The sequence below is a fragment of the Mytilus trossulus genome, chromosome 9, assembly GCF_036588685.1.
Source record: "Mytilus trossulus isolate FHL-02 chromosome 9, PNRI_Mtr1.1.1.hap1, whole genome shotgun sequence".
NCBI classification, from domain to species: Eukaryota; Metazoa; Mollusca; class Bivalvia; order Mytilida; family Mytilidae; genus Mytilus; species Mytilus trossulus.
Genome location: NC_086381.1, coordinates 51,292,572 through 51,310,650, shown reverse-complemented (window position 1 = coordinate 51,310,650; position 18,079 = coordinate 51,292,572). Strand labels below are relative to the sequence as shown.

General features: G+C 33.0%; 3 protein-coding genes across 3 annotated transcripts; 2 read left to right on the top strand and 1 right to left on the bottom strand.

Moving 5' to 3' along the window:
* Nucleotides 1-982: 982 nt before the first annotated feature.
* On the bottom strand, nt 983-6,840 carry LOC134683987 (fucolectin-6-like). The gene is made up of 3 exons (XM_063543291.1): nt 6,610-6,840; nt 2,166-2,387; nt 983-1,289 (listed from the first exon to the last, which is right to left on the bottom strand). Exons 1-3 carry the CDS (start codon nt 6,749-6,751, stop codon nt 1,066-1,068), a joined length of 588 nt encoding a protein of 195 aa, XP_063399361.1. The 5' UTR covers nt 6,752-6,840; the 3' UTR covers nt 983-1,065.
* A 5,011-nt stretch (nt 6,841-11,851) lies between these two features.
* Nucleotides 11,852-13,651, top strand: LOC134684734 (uncharacterized). Its single transcript, XM_063544041.1, has one exon. It carries the CDS (start codon nt 11,852-11,854, stop codon nt 13,649-13,651), a length of 1,800 nt encoding a protein of 599 aa, XP_063400111.1.
* Nucleotides 13,652-13,682: 31 nt separating this feature from the next.
* LOC134684733 (uncharacterized) lies at nt 13,683-16,136 on the top strand. Its single transcript, XM_063544040.1, has one exon. The coding sequence runs from the start codon at nt 13,683-13,685 to the stop codon at nt 16,134-16,136; it is 2,454 nt and encodes an 817-aa protein (XP_063400110.1).
* Nucleotides 16,137-18,079: the final 1,943 nt, after the last annotated feature.

Below are 18,079 nucleotides of genomic sequence, written 5' to 3'. Positions count from 1 at the left end.
GCCGTCTTTCAAATTGAGTTTTTTTCTGTGCGTTTTGTTGTTTGTTTCTTGTTTCACCATTCGCTAGGATGATATAGGGGAGGATTGAGATATTATTTTACATGCTTAAACCCACCGCATATTTGCGATGGTCCCAAGTCAGGAGCTTCTGACCTTAGAAAGTTTTGTATTTTTATTTTTAATTTAAGCTCCTTTACAAGTATATTTTTTGTAGTTTATTATGACGTACATGTTCACCTAACTAGTACATATTTTTGTTTATGGGCTAGCAGAAGGCCACCTCCTGAAACAGAAATGTCACGTTGTGTTGAAGACCCATTGTTGGCCTTCGACTGTTTTCTGCTCTTTAGTTAGGTTATTGCCTCTATGACACATTCCCAATTTCAATTCTCAATTTTACAATGTATCTTAATTTTGAAACAACCCAATTTGTTTTTTTAGGAACTCACTCTGTTTCGAAGTACGTAATATCTTGCATTGAGATAATACGAAAACCATTCAACGTGTTCTTACAACAGAAGATGCCCACTGACTTTATATCAATTGTGCACGGTGCCCTTGTGTTGTTTTTCAACCAATGCTCTTTCTAGACGTTCTTATAGGATCTATTCAGAATATAACATCGACGTTAATGTTACGCCAAAAGATATAAGAATTTTTGGTATGACTGCCAATGAGACATCTCTCCATCGAAGTTACATTTTGTAAACGTGAACCATTAGAGGTTAAAGTACGGTCTTCAACACGGAGCCTTTACTGACATCAAACAGCAAGTTAAAGAGCTATCAATGCATTAATACACGTCAGAATTGAAGTATAACATGTATACAAATGTAACATGTTTGTTCTTGTAATTATAAAGATGTGAGGTTACTTCGAGTTGTGGTACGTTCAGTTGGAATCAATTCAGACAATAAAGTCTCTAACTTAAAGCTAAAATAAACATACTCAGGTTGTGTTAATGCTATATTTAAATATTTATTTCTGAAATAAAATAACATGACACACATATACTTCAAGTTGCGAAAATGCGTTTTATAATAAAAAAAACCAAAACAAGTCTAATTATCCAACCGTCCTGTCTACTACAGCATTCACCTTAACCTCAAGTAAAGCTAAGTTTGATGCATGATTCATCTTTTGAATCCTGACGTAACGGCCATTTATTATCGGATTGCATTCAAAAACCAGGTGGTCTCCTGTCCTAGCTGGTCCTTTGTAAAAATTACACTTCGTCATCTGATTATGTGAGGACCCAGCAGTTATATTTAACTGACGGATACGGTGACCTGAAATATAAATCTTTGCTATTAATGTTATTCAATATAAAGTAGCAATAGTAAATGCAAATAGGGAATGTGTCAAAGAGACAACAACCCGTCAACAGAACAGAAAACAGCCCAAGGGCACTAATGGGTCTTAAAAACAGTGAGAAAACTCCGCATCTGCACAAATAAGCATGCTCATACTTCAAGTATGTTGGTGCAAGTTAAAAATTAAAAAAAAACAAGGATTCTATATTTTCAAAAATTGCCTTTTAAACAATAATTAGTATATTATAAAATTATGAAAACAAAAGTAGGGTTTAACATGTTAAATGGACAAAATATCGTATCAGTACTGCACGGATAAAACTAGAGGATTCCAAATATCTTACAAAGGACAAAAACACTGAGAAGCTCAGACTGTGGAAAGCAAAGCCGATTTGAGAAATAAATAAACCATGGTGGGCGTACTCGAAAACTATAATAACTGTGCGATTTGAGGTTTGAAACTATGTTATGTTTGTAATTATAAGCTCTGATATGAGTTCTGCGTAATGTTGAATGCCAACAGAGACCTGAAGTTGATATTTTCTGGGCATGTAGTCTCTAGTCCTTCATTTTCCCATTACAATCACACCACATGAGCTCACTTTTATAACAAAAAGTTCATGCTATATAAATAATGTTGATAGTATTTCAATAATATTCTGAATACATTAAATGCTTTCTTTTACGACCATTGCTCTTTCAATAAAAAATACTTTGACTATGTATGTATGAACCTCGTTGTATTTGATGCACAACATAAAGATGTATGACTTTTGTTTTAGAAAAAAATTAAGTTTCATTAACAATGACACAATAAAGAAATTAGCCATAACATTTCAAATATAAGCTTACCGCAACAATCTTTCCTAACAAATATTTCAACCTGTCTTATTTTAAAATCATGACCAAGATCCACCTCCCAGTATGGCGACAGGTCATCATTCGTATGTGTGATAGAAAACGTATTCAAATTTCCGTCGTAAGCATATCCAGATCGAAAATGAAGATCCTGCAAACTCTGTCTAGATGCTTTTCCTTTTGCCACCTCTTGCAAAACTTCAACACCCGATTTACCTTGAATGAGATACATGATCAATATTGATAATCTTATTTTGATATTAGCTGATCTAGCTTTCAAAACCATTAAATCAATGTGTAGTAATTTCACTTGTATTTTTTCATAAACATATTTATCTCAACTTAAGCTAAGCATCAAACATTATAAGGTTGCTGTATTCACACAAAAAAGCAGCAGTAGTATACCGCTGTTTAATTGTCATAATGCCATTAAGAGAATAAAATCTGGGTAACGAAGTTAAAACGAGGAAAACACAGTCACTAATCATAAGAGGTAAACAACACAACAACAGAAACACTGATCGACAACAAAAGCAAACGCCAACATACATAGAAATGGACTGAAGATACAAACTGTTATGTTCATCGCTCAGTACAGGACATGTAAACAAAAGGGGGGTACCTTGTGCTATGGACAGCCAAATCTCCCACGCTTATGGCAATATTATGACAGGAATCCAGTACAAACAAACGCAAGAATACTCACTACAGATAAATACATAAATTAGAAAATATCATAGTACGTTAAATGAACTATTGGCACAGAAGGTTGTCTATTCGAATTAGAATATATGCATACATTTGCTCTAACTGTCATTTAGGTATTCATTTTTGGATCCGTTATCCGTTCAAATCATTGCATTAATGAATACAAATTCTTTTTCTTTTTTTTTACTTTTTTTACTAAATTCACTGAGAATAAGATTAACAATCGTTACTAAGATTACTATAATTGTAACCTATGAACTAGAAAAATTAGTTCAAAGTCAGATAAACTGCCTGACAGACATGTTAATCTTGCAATAATTTCATAAACCTCACATATTTAACCTAATGCTTAAAGATATATAGAGTGTGGGTCACCGACAAAAATACCCCATACGAAAACAAATTCAAAAAGGAAAAGCCCGTACAATCTTTACTGACAAAATCAAACGCTGTCAATGAACGGAAAAAGTGAAAAACGACGAACATATTCCTGACTTGGCACATGCATGTTCCAAAAACAAAAAATGGACTAAAACTGGTCTTACAGCTAGCAAAACCATGAAAGTGAAGGCAGAAAATCATAAGCCTTTGTCCCACTAGACCGTGATCGCACCACGCTCACCGCGATCTTAAATAAATTCAGATCGTGGTGAGGTCGCGGTATGAACGGCATGAAAATGTAAATGTTTGTTGCTTTCACGATACTACTATGTCCTCATTCCGCCTCTACAACTATCCCGCTACGATAATATCACATTTTTACCGCGCTTATTCTGCGACCTCACTACGCTTATCAAGATAGTTTTACGCTCATTGCACGAGTTATCCGATTGCAACAAGATCATACCACGCTTCTACTGCAATTATAGCACGTTCTTTTTACGATTATACTACGTACATCCCGCGATCTTACTGGTTATCAGTAATAACGTCAACAGTGTGTTCCATATCAATACGATCTCATTCCTACAATTTCTGATTAATATGTAGATTTCCCGAAAACAATACAGTCACGCCACCAAAATATACAAGGACACATGAGATGATGGTAGGGGTAGATGTAGAGGCAGAGGAACCTTTGATAGTAACGAATTCTGATCGAGCAGAGATGTCGGAAAAAAGGACAAGAGGTCCAAATTACACGCTCTCGCTACGATGGTACAGCGACTTTTGCAATCTTATCACGACCTAACTGCGCTCTCACTACGGTTCTACTACGACATGATTTCGCCACGACCGCACCACGAATGTTATGAACATGTTCACAGTTGGCCACCCTCATCACGATCTTGAAGACCTCACCGCGACCGTGGTACGACCTTTTGCGATATACACGAACGCACTGCAATCATCAAAATGTCCCTTTTTTTAAATCGTAGTGCGATCATGGCCTAGTGGAACCCCGATATTACTATCATTTCATACACCAAATCTAGACGACCTCCTGCGTACAGTATTTGATCAGAAGTAAGAGACTTGACCACAAAAACTTCTCCTTGATACTGGTCCATGAAATGAAGTCGGTGTCAGAAAATTTATGCATTATTTACAATATATGTTTTGCTCTAAGATATCATCGGTATACACATATACATCATTTTGTAACCGGAGTGTTTATATAAATTATAAATGTAGTGAAATGCTTATGCATGATATGTGAATACTCGTGTGATCAATGCACTATGTTATATTAATCTGAAAATTAATGCTTACATCTTGGATTAAAAATTACCTATTACGATGGCCACATTAGAGAATTATTGAAATATTGACCAACATATCATTTAAACAAAATCAACAGCATAGTTAACGTTAGAGTTGATCCTTCGTGGTTCGATAAGCTTAGTGAAGTGACAATGACATTAGATATGTTTGTTTAAAAAGAAAGTAAAATACCAAAAAAGTATCATACCAATATATTCAGTTATAACATTAAATGTTAAAATAAACCGTTACTGCTATTTTCATCAATATATAGTTTCTCCAATTTCTGCAACATAACATTTATTTAAACATGTCGCTACTTTATATATTCACTAGAACACACCCGCGAAATCGCGGGCATTGAGAGCGTAGTTTAAAGTATGTAAAGTGTTGTTGGGAGAATTTTGTAAAATATTGAATGACTGGAGAATTTCAGCAAAAGTATCATAAGTCATAGGTTATTGGGGACAGGAAAATGCTTTTTTTGTACATAAATAAGGCCGTTAGTTTTCTGGTTTGAATTGTTTTACATTGTCAGTTTTGGGCCTTTTAAATCTCAGAATGCGGTATTGGCTTTGCTCGTTGTTGAAGGTCGTACGGTAACCTATAATCGTTAATATCTGTGTCATATTGGTCTCTTGTGGAGAGTTGTCTCAACATGGCAATCATACCACATCTTCTTTTTTTTTGTAATCAATGAATTTTGTAAAAGATTTAATGACTGGAGAATTTCAGAAAAGGTATCAAAAGTTCACATGAATATTTTTAGCGCTTATCTGTATATTATGAACATTCATTAAAATATAGTGTATTTACTTTCAATTCTAAGTTTACTACTCGATCCATAGTGGTCATTGATATAGTATACAGACCCTCTCTATTTAATAAACTCTGTGACTGCCGTGGATAGTAAACTTGAAAATGATAGCAGATAGAATTCTGAAAATACACTTTATTCTTTGTATATGTATGTTCAAAGTATACAGAAAAACGCAAACCGGAGGTCTAATCTGACTTAACATTTTGTCCAATGACGGGACAATATCCGGATGCCTTTTTCTCGTTCTTCTCCCAAAATAACTCAATCTGAATATTCATATGAATGGATGACAAATGGCACTTCGCACTGTACATATAGGACACTGAGGCGTGTTGATTAATTTATTGTGGAAAGAAGAGAAGCGACACCCAAAATGAGGTCTTCTCGTTTAATAGTATAGATATCAGGCGCTTGAGGGTGACTTTATATCTAACAGATGTAGTCGACAATTTTCATATCCCATAGTACTGATTTGGAAAAGCAAAATTTAAAATTTAAAAGCAATATCAGTATAATAAGAATAAATCATGATCTTTTTTCTGTATAATTTTCCTTTAGCAGTAGTAAAATTTCGGTTAGTTTCTATATTTTTACGTCACGTGTATGTTTAAATTTTACGAAATTCAATGACAGTGTCGAGATCCTAAACAATTTTCAAACAGGGCTATGAGAAGAACAACTGACTGCAATACATCATACATCCCATTGTCACAATCACTAATTGAGCAACAAAAACAATCAGACTGTGTCTCAACTTATTAAAGGTAGTTGTCCGAATTTAAAGACAGAAAAAAACCTTCTGATCGGTGAATTTAATAACTGTGCTTTTTATTCACAATCATGACACATTAAATTTTGTATTTACAAAGAGTATTGACACCCATGATTGGTTACTCTATCGGTCTGGCTCCTTTCCTTTTGGCGTTTCGGCGATTCCTCATTTTTTTATGTTGTGATATTTATGTATCTTTGAGTAATAATCATCAGTATACAGCTTCAAATTTTAATGAAAAACAAGATTTTTAATGGAGATAGAAGAAACAGAAAAAAATAATGTCAATGTTAAATATTCTGACAATAAAATTATATATTTACTGTAAGTATTTGATTCCCTCCCCCCTTTCTAGTAAGGATTTGTGTAAATCTCCAATTTTAAGATAGCACTATCAAAATAGCATTGTTATTTGGATTTACAAATATACATACCATTTGGAAGTCGGCTGAGTATTTCTTGCAGTTTTTCAGAGTTATCATCCAACTTTGATTCTAGCTTTTCTAACAGTCGAAAATAATCTCCTTTTGTTATCGCAAAAGTAACAAGAAAAAGAAAAACAAGTGAAAGTCGCATTTTCTTTATGCTTGTTTCTTACGAAATTTGCACTTTTTGTTATATCTTTTGAAACGTTACTTTTGAAATTAAAAATAGTTCGTATTCTACGAAAATAAAATGATCACGCAACGATGTCAGTAAATGACGTGTCATTAAACAAGAGATAGTTTGCTGGTCTATGTATTTTTTAAACAACTTAAATATCAATATACATGTATTGACAATATCGATTTTGTCGAAAATAAGATTAAGATAAGTTTGCAGTCCTAAAGTCAATGACGTTTTTAAGTGAGTCGTAAAATGTTCTGCTTTAATCTAAGTATGCCCACTGGTGTATACTTCTTTGTAATTAATAAGGGTATATAGACCTTGACCAGACAACGAATAATGACAATAATTGTTCATTATTTGAAATTAATTGTTCATTTTTTGAAATTAATAAAATGCCACCAATATCTAAGTTTAACTCGTTGTTTTCCTGCAAAAAGATATCATACAGAATTTAAAAACAAGTCTTTTATTCCAAATATATGAGTCTTATGTACACGAAATACGCGTCTGGCGTACTAAATTATTATCCTGGTACCTTTGATACATTTGTCTAATTTCACATTTGTAATGGAAAGCGTAGCATGCTTTAACTAAGAAGAGAGTACTATATAGCTTAATATGTGGTCGATTGGTTAAAAAATTATAACAATAATCCTATAAAAGTGGCAGTATAAAGAATAAAAAAAGATGTAATAAAAAAAAACATAATTAACAAAACAAGTATAGATTTCTAAAGATAAACAACAGACAGTATGGAAACAGCGATTAAAACACTTTTATTCGTCATTTAACGCTTGTAATACTATTTTGCAAACATGCAAACGGTTTCAAAATGTCAAACTATAATAATGCATTTGAATAATAATTTGTTATTGAAAAATTATTGGATGCATAGTGTATTTGAAATGAATCATAGTTTTAAACGCAAATCTTATCAGCGAAACATATTTTTGCAATTAGATAAGTAAAATTAATAAGAAAGAATTTAAATAATTCATGATTTGGTAAGATGTTATTTGTTGAATTAATACTGCATTTATAATGCACGCAAAACAGTTTTTACATTTTATATTTTGAATTGTTCGTTTTGAAAATATTTTCCACTTGACATCAAACAACCAAGAATTGAAAATTCTTTCAAAATGCCGTATTCAGATCTCCTAAACTCAAGAGAAAAATCTTTGATTTCCCGCGCATTTGAAAGCTGACACAGATTTCTCTTAGATACGCTTCCAGAAGTTCTATTAATTAGTGTTAAACTCTACTCCTTTGACCATAAGTAACTCAAACGTTCGGGAATTTTTTTTCTGAGTTATACTCAGTGATGTAGTGGTGTTTAAAGTTTTATAAAGACAATTATTTAAAAGTTTGCTTACAATAGCTCCAAAATTTCGTTGATCATAATTATAAATGACAAAGAGGAATAAATATATAAAAAAGTAAACTTACAAAAATATCGAACTCCATGGAAAATACAAAAACGAAAAATCACTTATCAAATGACAAATAGCACCAAAACACACAAATGAATGGAAAACAATTGTCATTTTCCTGACTTGGAACTGGAACTGGTTTATGTAGACAATAGTGGATACATTGTAAGGTCTGGTTTTATGACTATCTAAACATTTTACTTGTATGACAGTCGCATAAAATTCCTTTATTTTCACAACACTGTGTGAGCAAAACAATCAGTAATTATAGTCTGCCTTAACTGTACCTGTAGTAATCTTTATTTCTGTTTCGATGAGATTGGTATATTGGTAAATTAAGGCGGCAATAGTTATCATCTGTATCTCATCAATAAAGGATCTTCAGTTATTTTAACATAGTTTTCCAGCGGATTAGTTTGGTTTTAGATTACAGTCGGTTGTACTGTTGCCTGGTACTTTCTACAAAATCATTTAAAATTAGATACATTGATAAATTGAGGTACATTTTAAGAAGATCACATAATGCATAATTTTCATTTTTTGTTGTTGTATAGGATATTATGAACAATATGTCATTTCCTGGCAATAAGTTAATAACTATTTAAGAGGCAATGCCAGAGAAAACCAGGCAGAAATTGGAAATTTGTTCAACAGCCTTTTTGAGATAAATGTGTTTTTGTAATGTATCCACCTTGTTTTGTTGGGAAATGACATTTTTAAAAGTCATATTTGGTTATTATTAGTGTTGTCAAATCGTACACTTTAGCCTAACCGGTTACTCGGATAATCGTTCGACCGATTAACCGGTTAACCGGTAGTTTTAAGTTGTTGTTTGAAAGCCTTTTCAATAGTACCATACACGTACACATAGTTATAATATGTGGTATAAGTGTCAATTTGACAACCTTTCATCCAAGTCATAATAACTTTGTTTTGCTTGTTTCTTTAAGCATGTTACTCGTACTATCACGTATAACTTGAGTACATTCACATAAGTTTGCATTTCACAATTTTTAAGGTAGCATTTCGTTTAAAGAAAGACTAAACCTTGCACTACTTAGGTTACACATTTAGATCTTGGTTTACACAATATTAGATCAAAAACGAAATAATCAACTAATTAGTTAAATTTAATCGCATCTCTGATTTAAAGTTATTGTTAAAAAACATGTTTACCAATCATGTTTCTTTAAGGTCCTGCCCTGAGCTCTAATTAATTTTATTTATTTAGGATCAACAATAGCAATCAATATACTAATGAATACTTCAATCAATCAATATACTGGACAATTGATCTGTCAAATAAATAACTACGACGACAATTTTTAGATAAAACATATTATTTAATGATTTCCATGCTAATTTATATCAAAACTATCAAAATTGAAAAAAAGTCATGTTAACCGGTTAGCGTTTTTGGTATTCGGTATTCGGTCGCTCGACCGGTTAACCGGTTAACCGGTTTACCGTTGACAACACTAGTTATTATGTATAAAAAAACGAATTTGATTTTTCAGTAAATTTGACTGCTTATATAGGGAAATATGGGTATTAATTTCTCAACAAAAACAGCCTACAATATAACAATTGATATATATTCTAAAAGGTGACCATAAATAAAGCAAGAAATTATTATAACATCTCTGGTATCTGTTGATATGTAAATGTTCTAATGCAGTAAACTGTCGGGAAACAGCAGTTTGTTTTCGACTTTTTGGTGTTTAGACATACCAAAAGTGGTGCTCTTCAATTTGAAAACCGATAAAGGTTGTAATCAGCTGTCTGGTTAAATGAACTTCTGCTGCATATTTTTATACATAATTGACCTTTTTGATACGATTTAACAAAAGTATATAACTTTGTGGTGTTGGGAAACTTATTTCCCTCATCAAGAGATTGTTGCATACATGCACGGGTGATCTAGCTATTCCTAGACACATTGGTTTAATAAAGGCAGTTACAAATTCTGTAATGAGGATTATTTATAAGACTGAAATTATTGTACTATTTGTTGCGAAAGTACGCAATTATAAAGACATTGGACTTTTATTTTGACATTGTGTATATAAAATTACATTTTTATTTTAATTATAGTAAATGAATCATACTAGAATATTCTAGATGGATAGTGAAAGTACTTGTATATATTTATGTTCAAGAAAGCTTTGGCAATTTCCGGAATTTACCCTGTTACTTAAAATAGATTATTTCCCATTTCTCTAGTTAATTATAGTTTGTTCTAGATTTAGAATGTTCTTATGATTTTAGTATATCAGATAAGGGTTTTTATGGATAATTGTCATTGTAAAAATAGTAGTAACAGAAGTATAGAAGTTTTATCAGTTGAACTAGAAAGAAAAAGACGGATTATTCCAATGTGGTATTTATTAACGTTTACAAACTGTACATACTGTAAATAACTGTTAGTTATTTGATTAAAGATATAAAAGGATTCCGTGTTAGTCTGATTTCGCCACATTGTATGGTGCCGGAACCCGGGAATAACAGAAAAAGAAATTTATAAAGAACACGGAAAAGAAGTAACCACAGAAAAGATGGCAGTCTCATATTTGAAAGGACTCTGTACAAGGTACAATAATTTGTTAGCCAAAGAATTAGATAAAAGTGGAGATATAATAGCACAAGGGATTCAAGATGAATGTGTGACAACATAATTAAGGCAAGTTTTATCAGCAGAGAGACGATTAAAGGATTTTGCAGCAAAACTTGAAGAAAGTATGAAAGAAATTTCACTTATATTAGAGGAGAGAGAAGATAACGAAGGTGACATCGCAAAATTTACAAAGGCAAGTGAAACATATTTTGAATTGCTTGACGGTGTAACACAGCGCTTAGACTAATTAAAAGTATTCGAGGAAGAAATTCAGGATAAAATAACAGATATTAAGAAAACAGAATCAGCCGCAGACCACAAGGTGGAGCATTTAATACAATTACAGACACAAATGCAAGAACAGATAGTACAGTTTCAACAGTTACAACTCCAAGAATTACAGAGGAAAAGTCAACCTTCAACAGTAAGTGCAGTTAAACTTCCTAAATTAGACCTAGTTTCGTACAATGGAGATAAGTTAAAATGGACAGAATTTTGGGATTTATTTGAAGCAGCAGTGCACACAAATCAAAGCTTGACAAAAATAGAGAAATTGAATTACTTGAAAAGCAAACTTTTTGGAACAGCTAATTCTGCTATATCTGGCTTACCGCTCTCCCATGAAAAAGGAAAGATTTGGAAATGTTCAATCTGTTGTCAACAAGCACTATTCAGATTTAATAAACCTTCAGTCAGCTTCAAATCAAACTACACATCTACGTAGACTTTATGATGACTTGGAACGACACTTACGTAGTTTGGACGCAATGCATCAAGATGTAACCCAAGATGTATTCATCTCGATGATAACATCTAAGCTACCAACGGAAGTTCTTATTCAACTTGAAATACAGAAAGGTAACAGTGAAAGATGGACAGTAGGGAAGTTGAGACAGTGCTGCAGAAAGTCAGTCTAAGGAAACACATACTGGTCCCAGTTCTGAAGAAAAACAGCAGTCTAAAATCCAGTCAAACAACAGTAATTTTCAACAAAGAAAACACTTATCTGCAGAAGCTCTGATGACAATAAAGCCATTTGGAAAAAACGCAGGCAGTGGAAACTCAATGGTATGCAGATATTGTGATGGACACCACTGGAGTGATGAGTGCAGAAAGTTCAGTACAATTGAAGACAGAAAGCAGAAAATCAAGGGTAGTTGCTATACCTGCCTGAAGCCAGGACATGTTAGTAGAGACTGTAAATTTGAAAAAGCATGCTATCATTGCAAACAGAAAAGGGGACACCATAGAAGTCTATGCCCGAAGAAAATTCCCTCTCAACATAAAGAAGTTTCACATCTAGCTGATGAAATGTGTGAAATAGCTTCAAGTGAAGAGAACGTACCAGAGAATAGCTTGTTGTCCTCCGGGGATATAGTTTTGATGCAGACAGCTCAAACAACTGTGTCAAATACAGAAGTTAATGAAACAGAAATAGTAAGACTATTAATGGACTCCGGATCTCAGCGAACATATATAACAGAAAATTCGGCCAAGAGATTAAACTTGAAGAAGAAGGCTACAGAGGAGATATCTCTTGTAACATTTGGTGCAGATAAGCCAAAAACATTAAGAACACAAAAGGTGTCATTAAAGATCAGACTAAACGATGGAGTTTGTATGCTTATTGATGCTAATGTTGTTCCTAAGATAACAGGATCAATACTAAGAAGACCTCTACAAATGGATGTATGTGAAAATGTGAAATACTTATGTAACAATCTGCAACTTGCTGACACACTGCCTAGTAGCTTAGAAAGTTCAACAATAGAGATTCTTATCGGAAATGATTATTATTTAGATATCATATTGCCACAGAAAATAGATTTTCAACAAGGGCTTTATCTACTTGGTTCTAAGCTAGGATGGATTCTTACAGGAAGGTCACAATTAAGTGATGAAGAAAGTGAGAACAAAATGTCCATGACAGTAAATGGCTTATTAACTTTAACAGAATGCTGTCTTCACTCTACAATTGACACGTGTCTTCAAATCAAGCCTTCCATTGAAGATTTCTGGAAATTGGAAACTATTGGAATACAAGATTGTCCATATGCATCAGACGACGAAAATACTTTGAGTAACTTTGTCACCTCACTCAAAATGGAAAATGGAAGATATCAAGTAGCCTGGCCATGGAAAGAAAAATTACCGGAACTTCCTGAAAATAGGGAACTTGCATACGGAAGACTAAAGTCACTTTTTCAGAAAATGAAGAACAATCCTGACATATTAAACAAGTATGATGAGATTATTCAAGATCAGTGCAAAAAGGGCATCATAGAAAAAGTGTCTAACCAATGTAGTAAGGATACCGGAATCAAACATTACATACCACATCATGCTGTAGTTGACCCAACCAAACCTACAACTAAAGTAAGGATAGTTTATGATGCGTCTGCCAAATCAAAACAAGAGAATAAAAGTTTGAATGATTGCCTGCACAGAGGACCAGTAATGTTACAAGATTTATGTGGACTCTTGTTGCGTTTTCGAATGAACAAAATTGCAGTAGTTGCTGATATTGAAAAGGCATTTCTCCAAATTGAACTACAAAAAAATGACAGAGATGCAACCAGATTTTTTTGGCTAAGAAACATTAATCATCCAACTGTAGAAAACAATGTACAAGTTTACAGATTTTGCAGGGTGCCATTTGGAGTTATATCAAGTCCTTTCCTACTTGCAGCAACTTTGGACTATCACCTTGACACATACAAAAATGCAACAGCAGCAAATATTAGAGAAAACATTTATGTGGATAATGTAATTACTGGAGTGAATTCGACAGAGAATGCAGTTACATTACATAAAGAATAAAGAGGCAAAACAAATATTCAGTGATGCATCAATGAACTTAAGAAAATGGGCATCAAATTCACAGCAATTTTTAAAATGCATTCCCAAGGAAGACCAGGCGAATAGAGAAAAATTAAAGGTTCTTGGATTAACTTGGACAATAAAAGATGATACATTGACGGTGAACAGTGCAAGAAATGATAACATGTTTCCAACCACCAAAAGAGAAGTATTACAGAGAGTGGCTTCTGTGTTTGATCCACTTGGATTTTTTACACCAGTGACTTTAAGAACCAAGCTTTTCCTCCAAATGTTGTGGAACAAGGAAATGGAATGGGATGAACAACTGACAGAGAAAGATATTCAGCAATGGAAAGAAATCTCTTTTGATTTAGATGAGATTCAGGAATATCATATTCCTAGAGCTATTGGGCTACCAGGTACAGTAACGTTCAGATTACTATGCTTTTGCGATGCTTCAACCAAAGCATATGCTTCTGCTGTTTATCTACATCAACTCAGGGAAGACAACTTATGTAAAATTGATTTACTGTTTTCCAAGACACGCCTGGTACCAAATAAGAAAATAACTTTACCACGACTTGAGTTATTAGCAGTTGTCATTGGTGTCCGTTGCATTGACTTTGTTAAGAAGCAATTAAAACTTCCTATCTGTGAGACAATTTTGTGGACAGATTCTCAATGTGTTTTACACTGGATAGGATCGAAAAAAACTCTAGCAACATTTGTTGATAATAGAATAAAGGAGATTAGGCAGCAACACGACATTCAATTTCAGTACGTCTATACGAAGGAAAATCCAGCTGATATTGCAAGCAGAGGCACAACAGTATCACTATTAAAAGAAAACAGCCAATGGTGGCATGGTCCCTCTTGGTTAACAAAACACAGAACTGAGTGGCCTAGATGGGATCCTCACAATATAAGTGTTGACAATCAAAATTCGATTGAAGCAGAATACAAGGTATCTAAAGTATTACATGAAGCAAAATTGCTTGCTGGAGAGGGTCCTGACGGAGAAACAAACAGTGTTAGAAATTCGAAATCTAGTGTTGGGTATCTGTTAGACATTGATTGTAGCAGATTTTCCTCATTTATCCGCTTGATCAGAGTATCAGCTTGGGTATTGAGATTTATTAAACGGTTAAATAAAGAGACGATATCTGGTCCTCTAACAGCTGCAGAGCTAGAACACGCAAAGTTATTGTGGATAAAATCTGTTCAAAAACAATGTTTTGGTGAAGTGATGCTAGCAATTAAAGAAAATAAAAGACACAACTTAGAAAGTCAGTTTGGACTCATTTTAGACCAGGAAAATGCGATCAGGTGTATTGGTAGATTAGGAGCTGCTCAACTGTCAGAAGGGGCAAAAACACCAATATTACTTCCAAAGAAAAACAAAGTTACTGAACTGTTAATTGAAAGCATGCACAGAAAAAACTTTCATGTTGGTGTCTCACAAACTTTATCAGCGATGCGTCAAACATACTGGATTCCACAAGGACGTTCAGAAGTAAAAAGAGTTTTGAGAAAATGTACAATCTGCAAACGGTGTGAAGGCGGACCATATAAAATGCCATTAATGCCTCCACTTCCAAAGAAACGAGTAAACGAGTCAGCCCCATTTACATATACAGGAGTAGACTATTTTGGACCATTTTTTGTGAAATCAGACACTGGAAGCAAAACAGTATGGGTTTGCTTATATACATGTCTAGTGGTTAGAGCCATACATATGAAATTAATGCAAGACATGTCAGCAGAGGAGTTCTTACTAGGCTTTCGAAGGTTCATTGCTCGCTGGGGTAACCCAAAACAAATTATTTCAGATAACGGATCCCAGTTCAAGTTAGCTAGCAATACCTTAGAAGAAGCATGGAATGATGTAACAGTGAATTCAGATATGCAAACATACATGGCAAATGAAGGAATTCAGTGGCAATTCATTGTTGAGTTAGCACCTTGGATGGGTGGATTTTATGAAAAATTAATTGGTATTGTAAAAAGATGTTTACGGAAAACAATTGGAAAGTTATGTCTAACAAATGAACAATTTAGAACTCTCTTAGCTGAATCTGAAGCAGTGGTGAATTCAAGACCACTGGTATATATTGGAGATGACATAAATTCTAATATTATTCTTACACCAGCAAACTTTCTAACTCTGAACCCTAAAACAGGATTTCCAGATCAAAACGAAGAAGATTCTACAGATCCAGAATACTTACCGCAAATCAGTAGTGCTAAAAAATTGCTATTGACATGGAAGAAAGGACAGAAACATCTAAATATGTTTTGGAAAACATGGAGAGATGAGTATCTCCTTAGCCTACGTGAAAGAACTGCCAACAAACTAAGGAGTGGAAGAATTCAGAGCAAAACTCCAGCTAAGGTTGGTGATATAGTGTTAATTAAGGAAAACCTTCCACGAGGAAGTTGGAAAATTGGCCGTATATGTCAATTAGTAGTCGAGATGGACAAATAAGATCTAGAAAAGTTATGCTACCTAATAGAAAGACATTAAACAGAGCTCTGAATATGCTTTATCCTATAGAATGTGAAGATTTATGAGGGCTTAAAAAACTCAAATACGGAAAAGGATATTGAGTTGATAAATGACAAAACTAAACATACACGAGAGAGAACACAAAGACAAGCAGCCCGAACAGCAATGAAGAAGATACAAGAACAGTTGGAATCATGATAAACTTTCTTTGGCCTCTGGAGTGTTGCGATAGTACGCAATTATAAAGACATTGGACTTTTATTTTGACATTGTGTATATAAAATTACATTGTTGTTTTAATTATAGTAAATGAATCATACTAGAATATTCTAGATGGATAGTGAAAGTACTTGTATATATTTATGTTCAAGAAAGCTTTGGCAATTTCCGGAATTTACCCTGTTACTAAAAATAGATTATTTCCCATTTCTCTAGTTAATTATAGTTTGTTCTAGATTTAGAATGTTCTTATAATTTTAGTATATAAGATAAGGGTTTTTATGGATAATTGTCATTGTAAAAATAGTAGTAACAGAAGTATAGAAGTTTTATCAGTTGAACTAGAAAGAAAAAGACGGATTATTCCAATGTGGTATTTATTAACGTTTACAAACTGTACATACTGTAAATAACTGTTAGTTATTTGATTAAAGATATAAAAGGATTCCGTGTTAGTCTGATTTCGCCACACTATTTGCTGGAAATGTGGAATATGAGGAATTTCAAGCCATCCGTGAGAAGTTTTGATGATTCAGCTGGAAATGATACAGTTTGTTCCCACCTTAAAACAGTACATGATATATCATGGACAGGACACCAAATATTTTTTTATAACATGTTTATCTCTTAAAGTACATTTTTTACATGTTTATCTTCATTTAGATAGAGTACCATATAAGATAAAGTATGTGGAATCTTAAATCCAGTATATATATACTAGACATTATACATCAGTACATACATGTACATAATGCAAATCATAATAAGAAGGCATAACAATTGAACTGTTAAACAATTATTAGATGACCCGTGTCACCATAATTGAAGAAAAAAATAAAACACACAGAACACACAGACAAAAATTAATTAGACCATGTACTCCAGATATACAAAAAGGGTTTTAATCTCCCACTACAAATGAATATGAAGCTCTGAATGTGAAATCCTCTAAAAAATTATATTAAACTTCAAATATGTGTACTTGAATACATGTATATATAATATTCAAATTCATCTTATTTAATATAATTAATTTAAAACATTTTCAAGCAAAACACTGATGTATAAATGTATAGCTTAACTTTCCTTTTTTTTTTCAGGTGACTGAGCTAAAAGAAAAACACACGTGAAAATGTAACCAGTTTGGCACAATCAAGGTGACCAACATAACATTTGAATACGTTTTAAGTTTTTTATGTATATGTTTCACTTTTGGTAATATTTCGGCAGTTTCTTCAGTAAATGATACACATCTATGTTGAAAATGACAATTTTGATAGAGGAGAATTATAAGACTACCAACTTTATTGTTTATGGATCTTTATCTTTTAAAATACTAATGGATGTCTAAAAGAATATTTCAATTTCTTCTGAAACTATTTAGATATTTATTATGTTTCATGTGTTTATAGGCAAATATTTATATATGTCATTTATGTTAAGCAAGGGTTAATATCATGTATATGAATTAAAAAAAAGATGTGTATCTGTTGAACTTAATTAAAAAAAATCAAATTATTATAGAGTAACAGAAAATGGGATCAATGTATATTAAAACAAATATGTTAAAAGGAAAATAAAGACAAAAGTTGTATTTTTCAAAATAATTGTGTTAATATTTCTGTGCTATTTAGAAATATGTGCACCGAAATTTTTTTTTTTTATATAAGTTTCATTGTGGTATGCCCTTGTTTATTTTTTGT

Excerpts from the sequence above, each read along its gene's own strand:
- LOC134683987 (XM_063543291.1), bottom strand. The coding sequence starts at position 6,751 with ATGCGACTTTCACTTGTTTTTCTTTTTCTTGTTACTTTTGCGATAACA. Across the intron at positions 2,388-6,609 it reads ACTCAGCCGACTTCCAAATG|GTAAATCGGGTGTTGAAGTT; the intron begins GTATGTATATTT and ends ATCTCATTCAAG. Across the intron at positions 1,290-2,165 it reads TGTTAGGAAAGATTGTTGCG|GTCACCGTATCCGTCAGTTA; the intron begins GTAAGCTTATAT and ends TTTATATTTCAG.
- LOC134684734 (XM_063544041.1), top strand. The coding sequence starts at position 11,852 with ATGACAATAAAGCCATTTGGAAAAAACGCAGGCAGTGGAAACTCAATG.
- LOC134684733 (XM_063544040.1), top strand. The coding sequence starts at position 13,683 with ATGAACTTAAGAAAATGGGCATCAAATTCACAGCAATTTTTAAAATGC.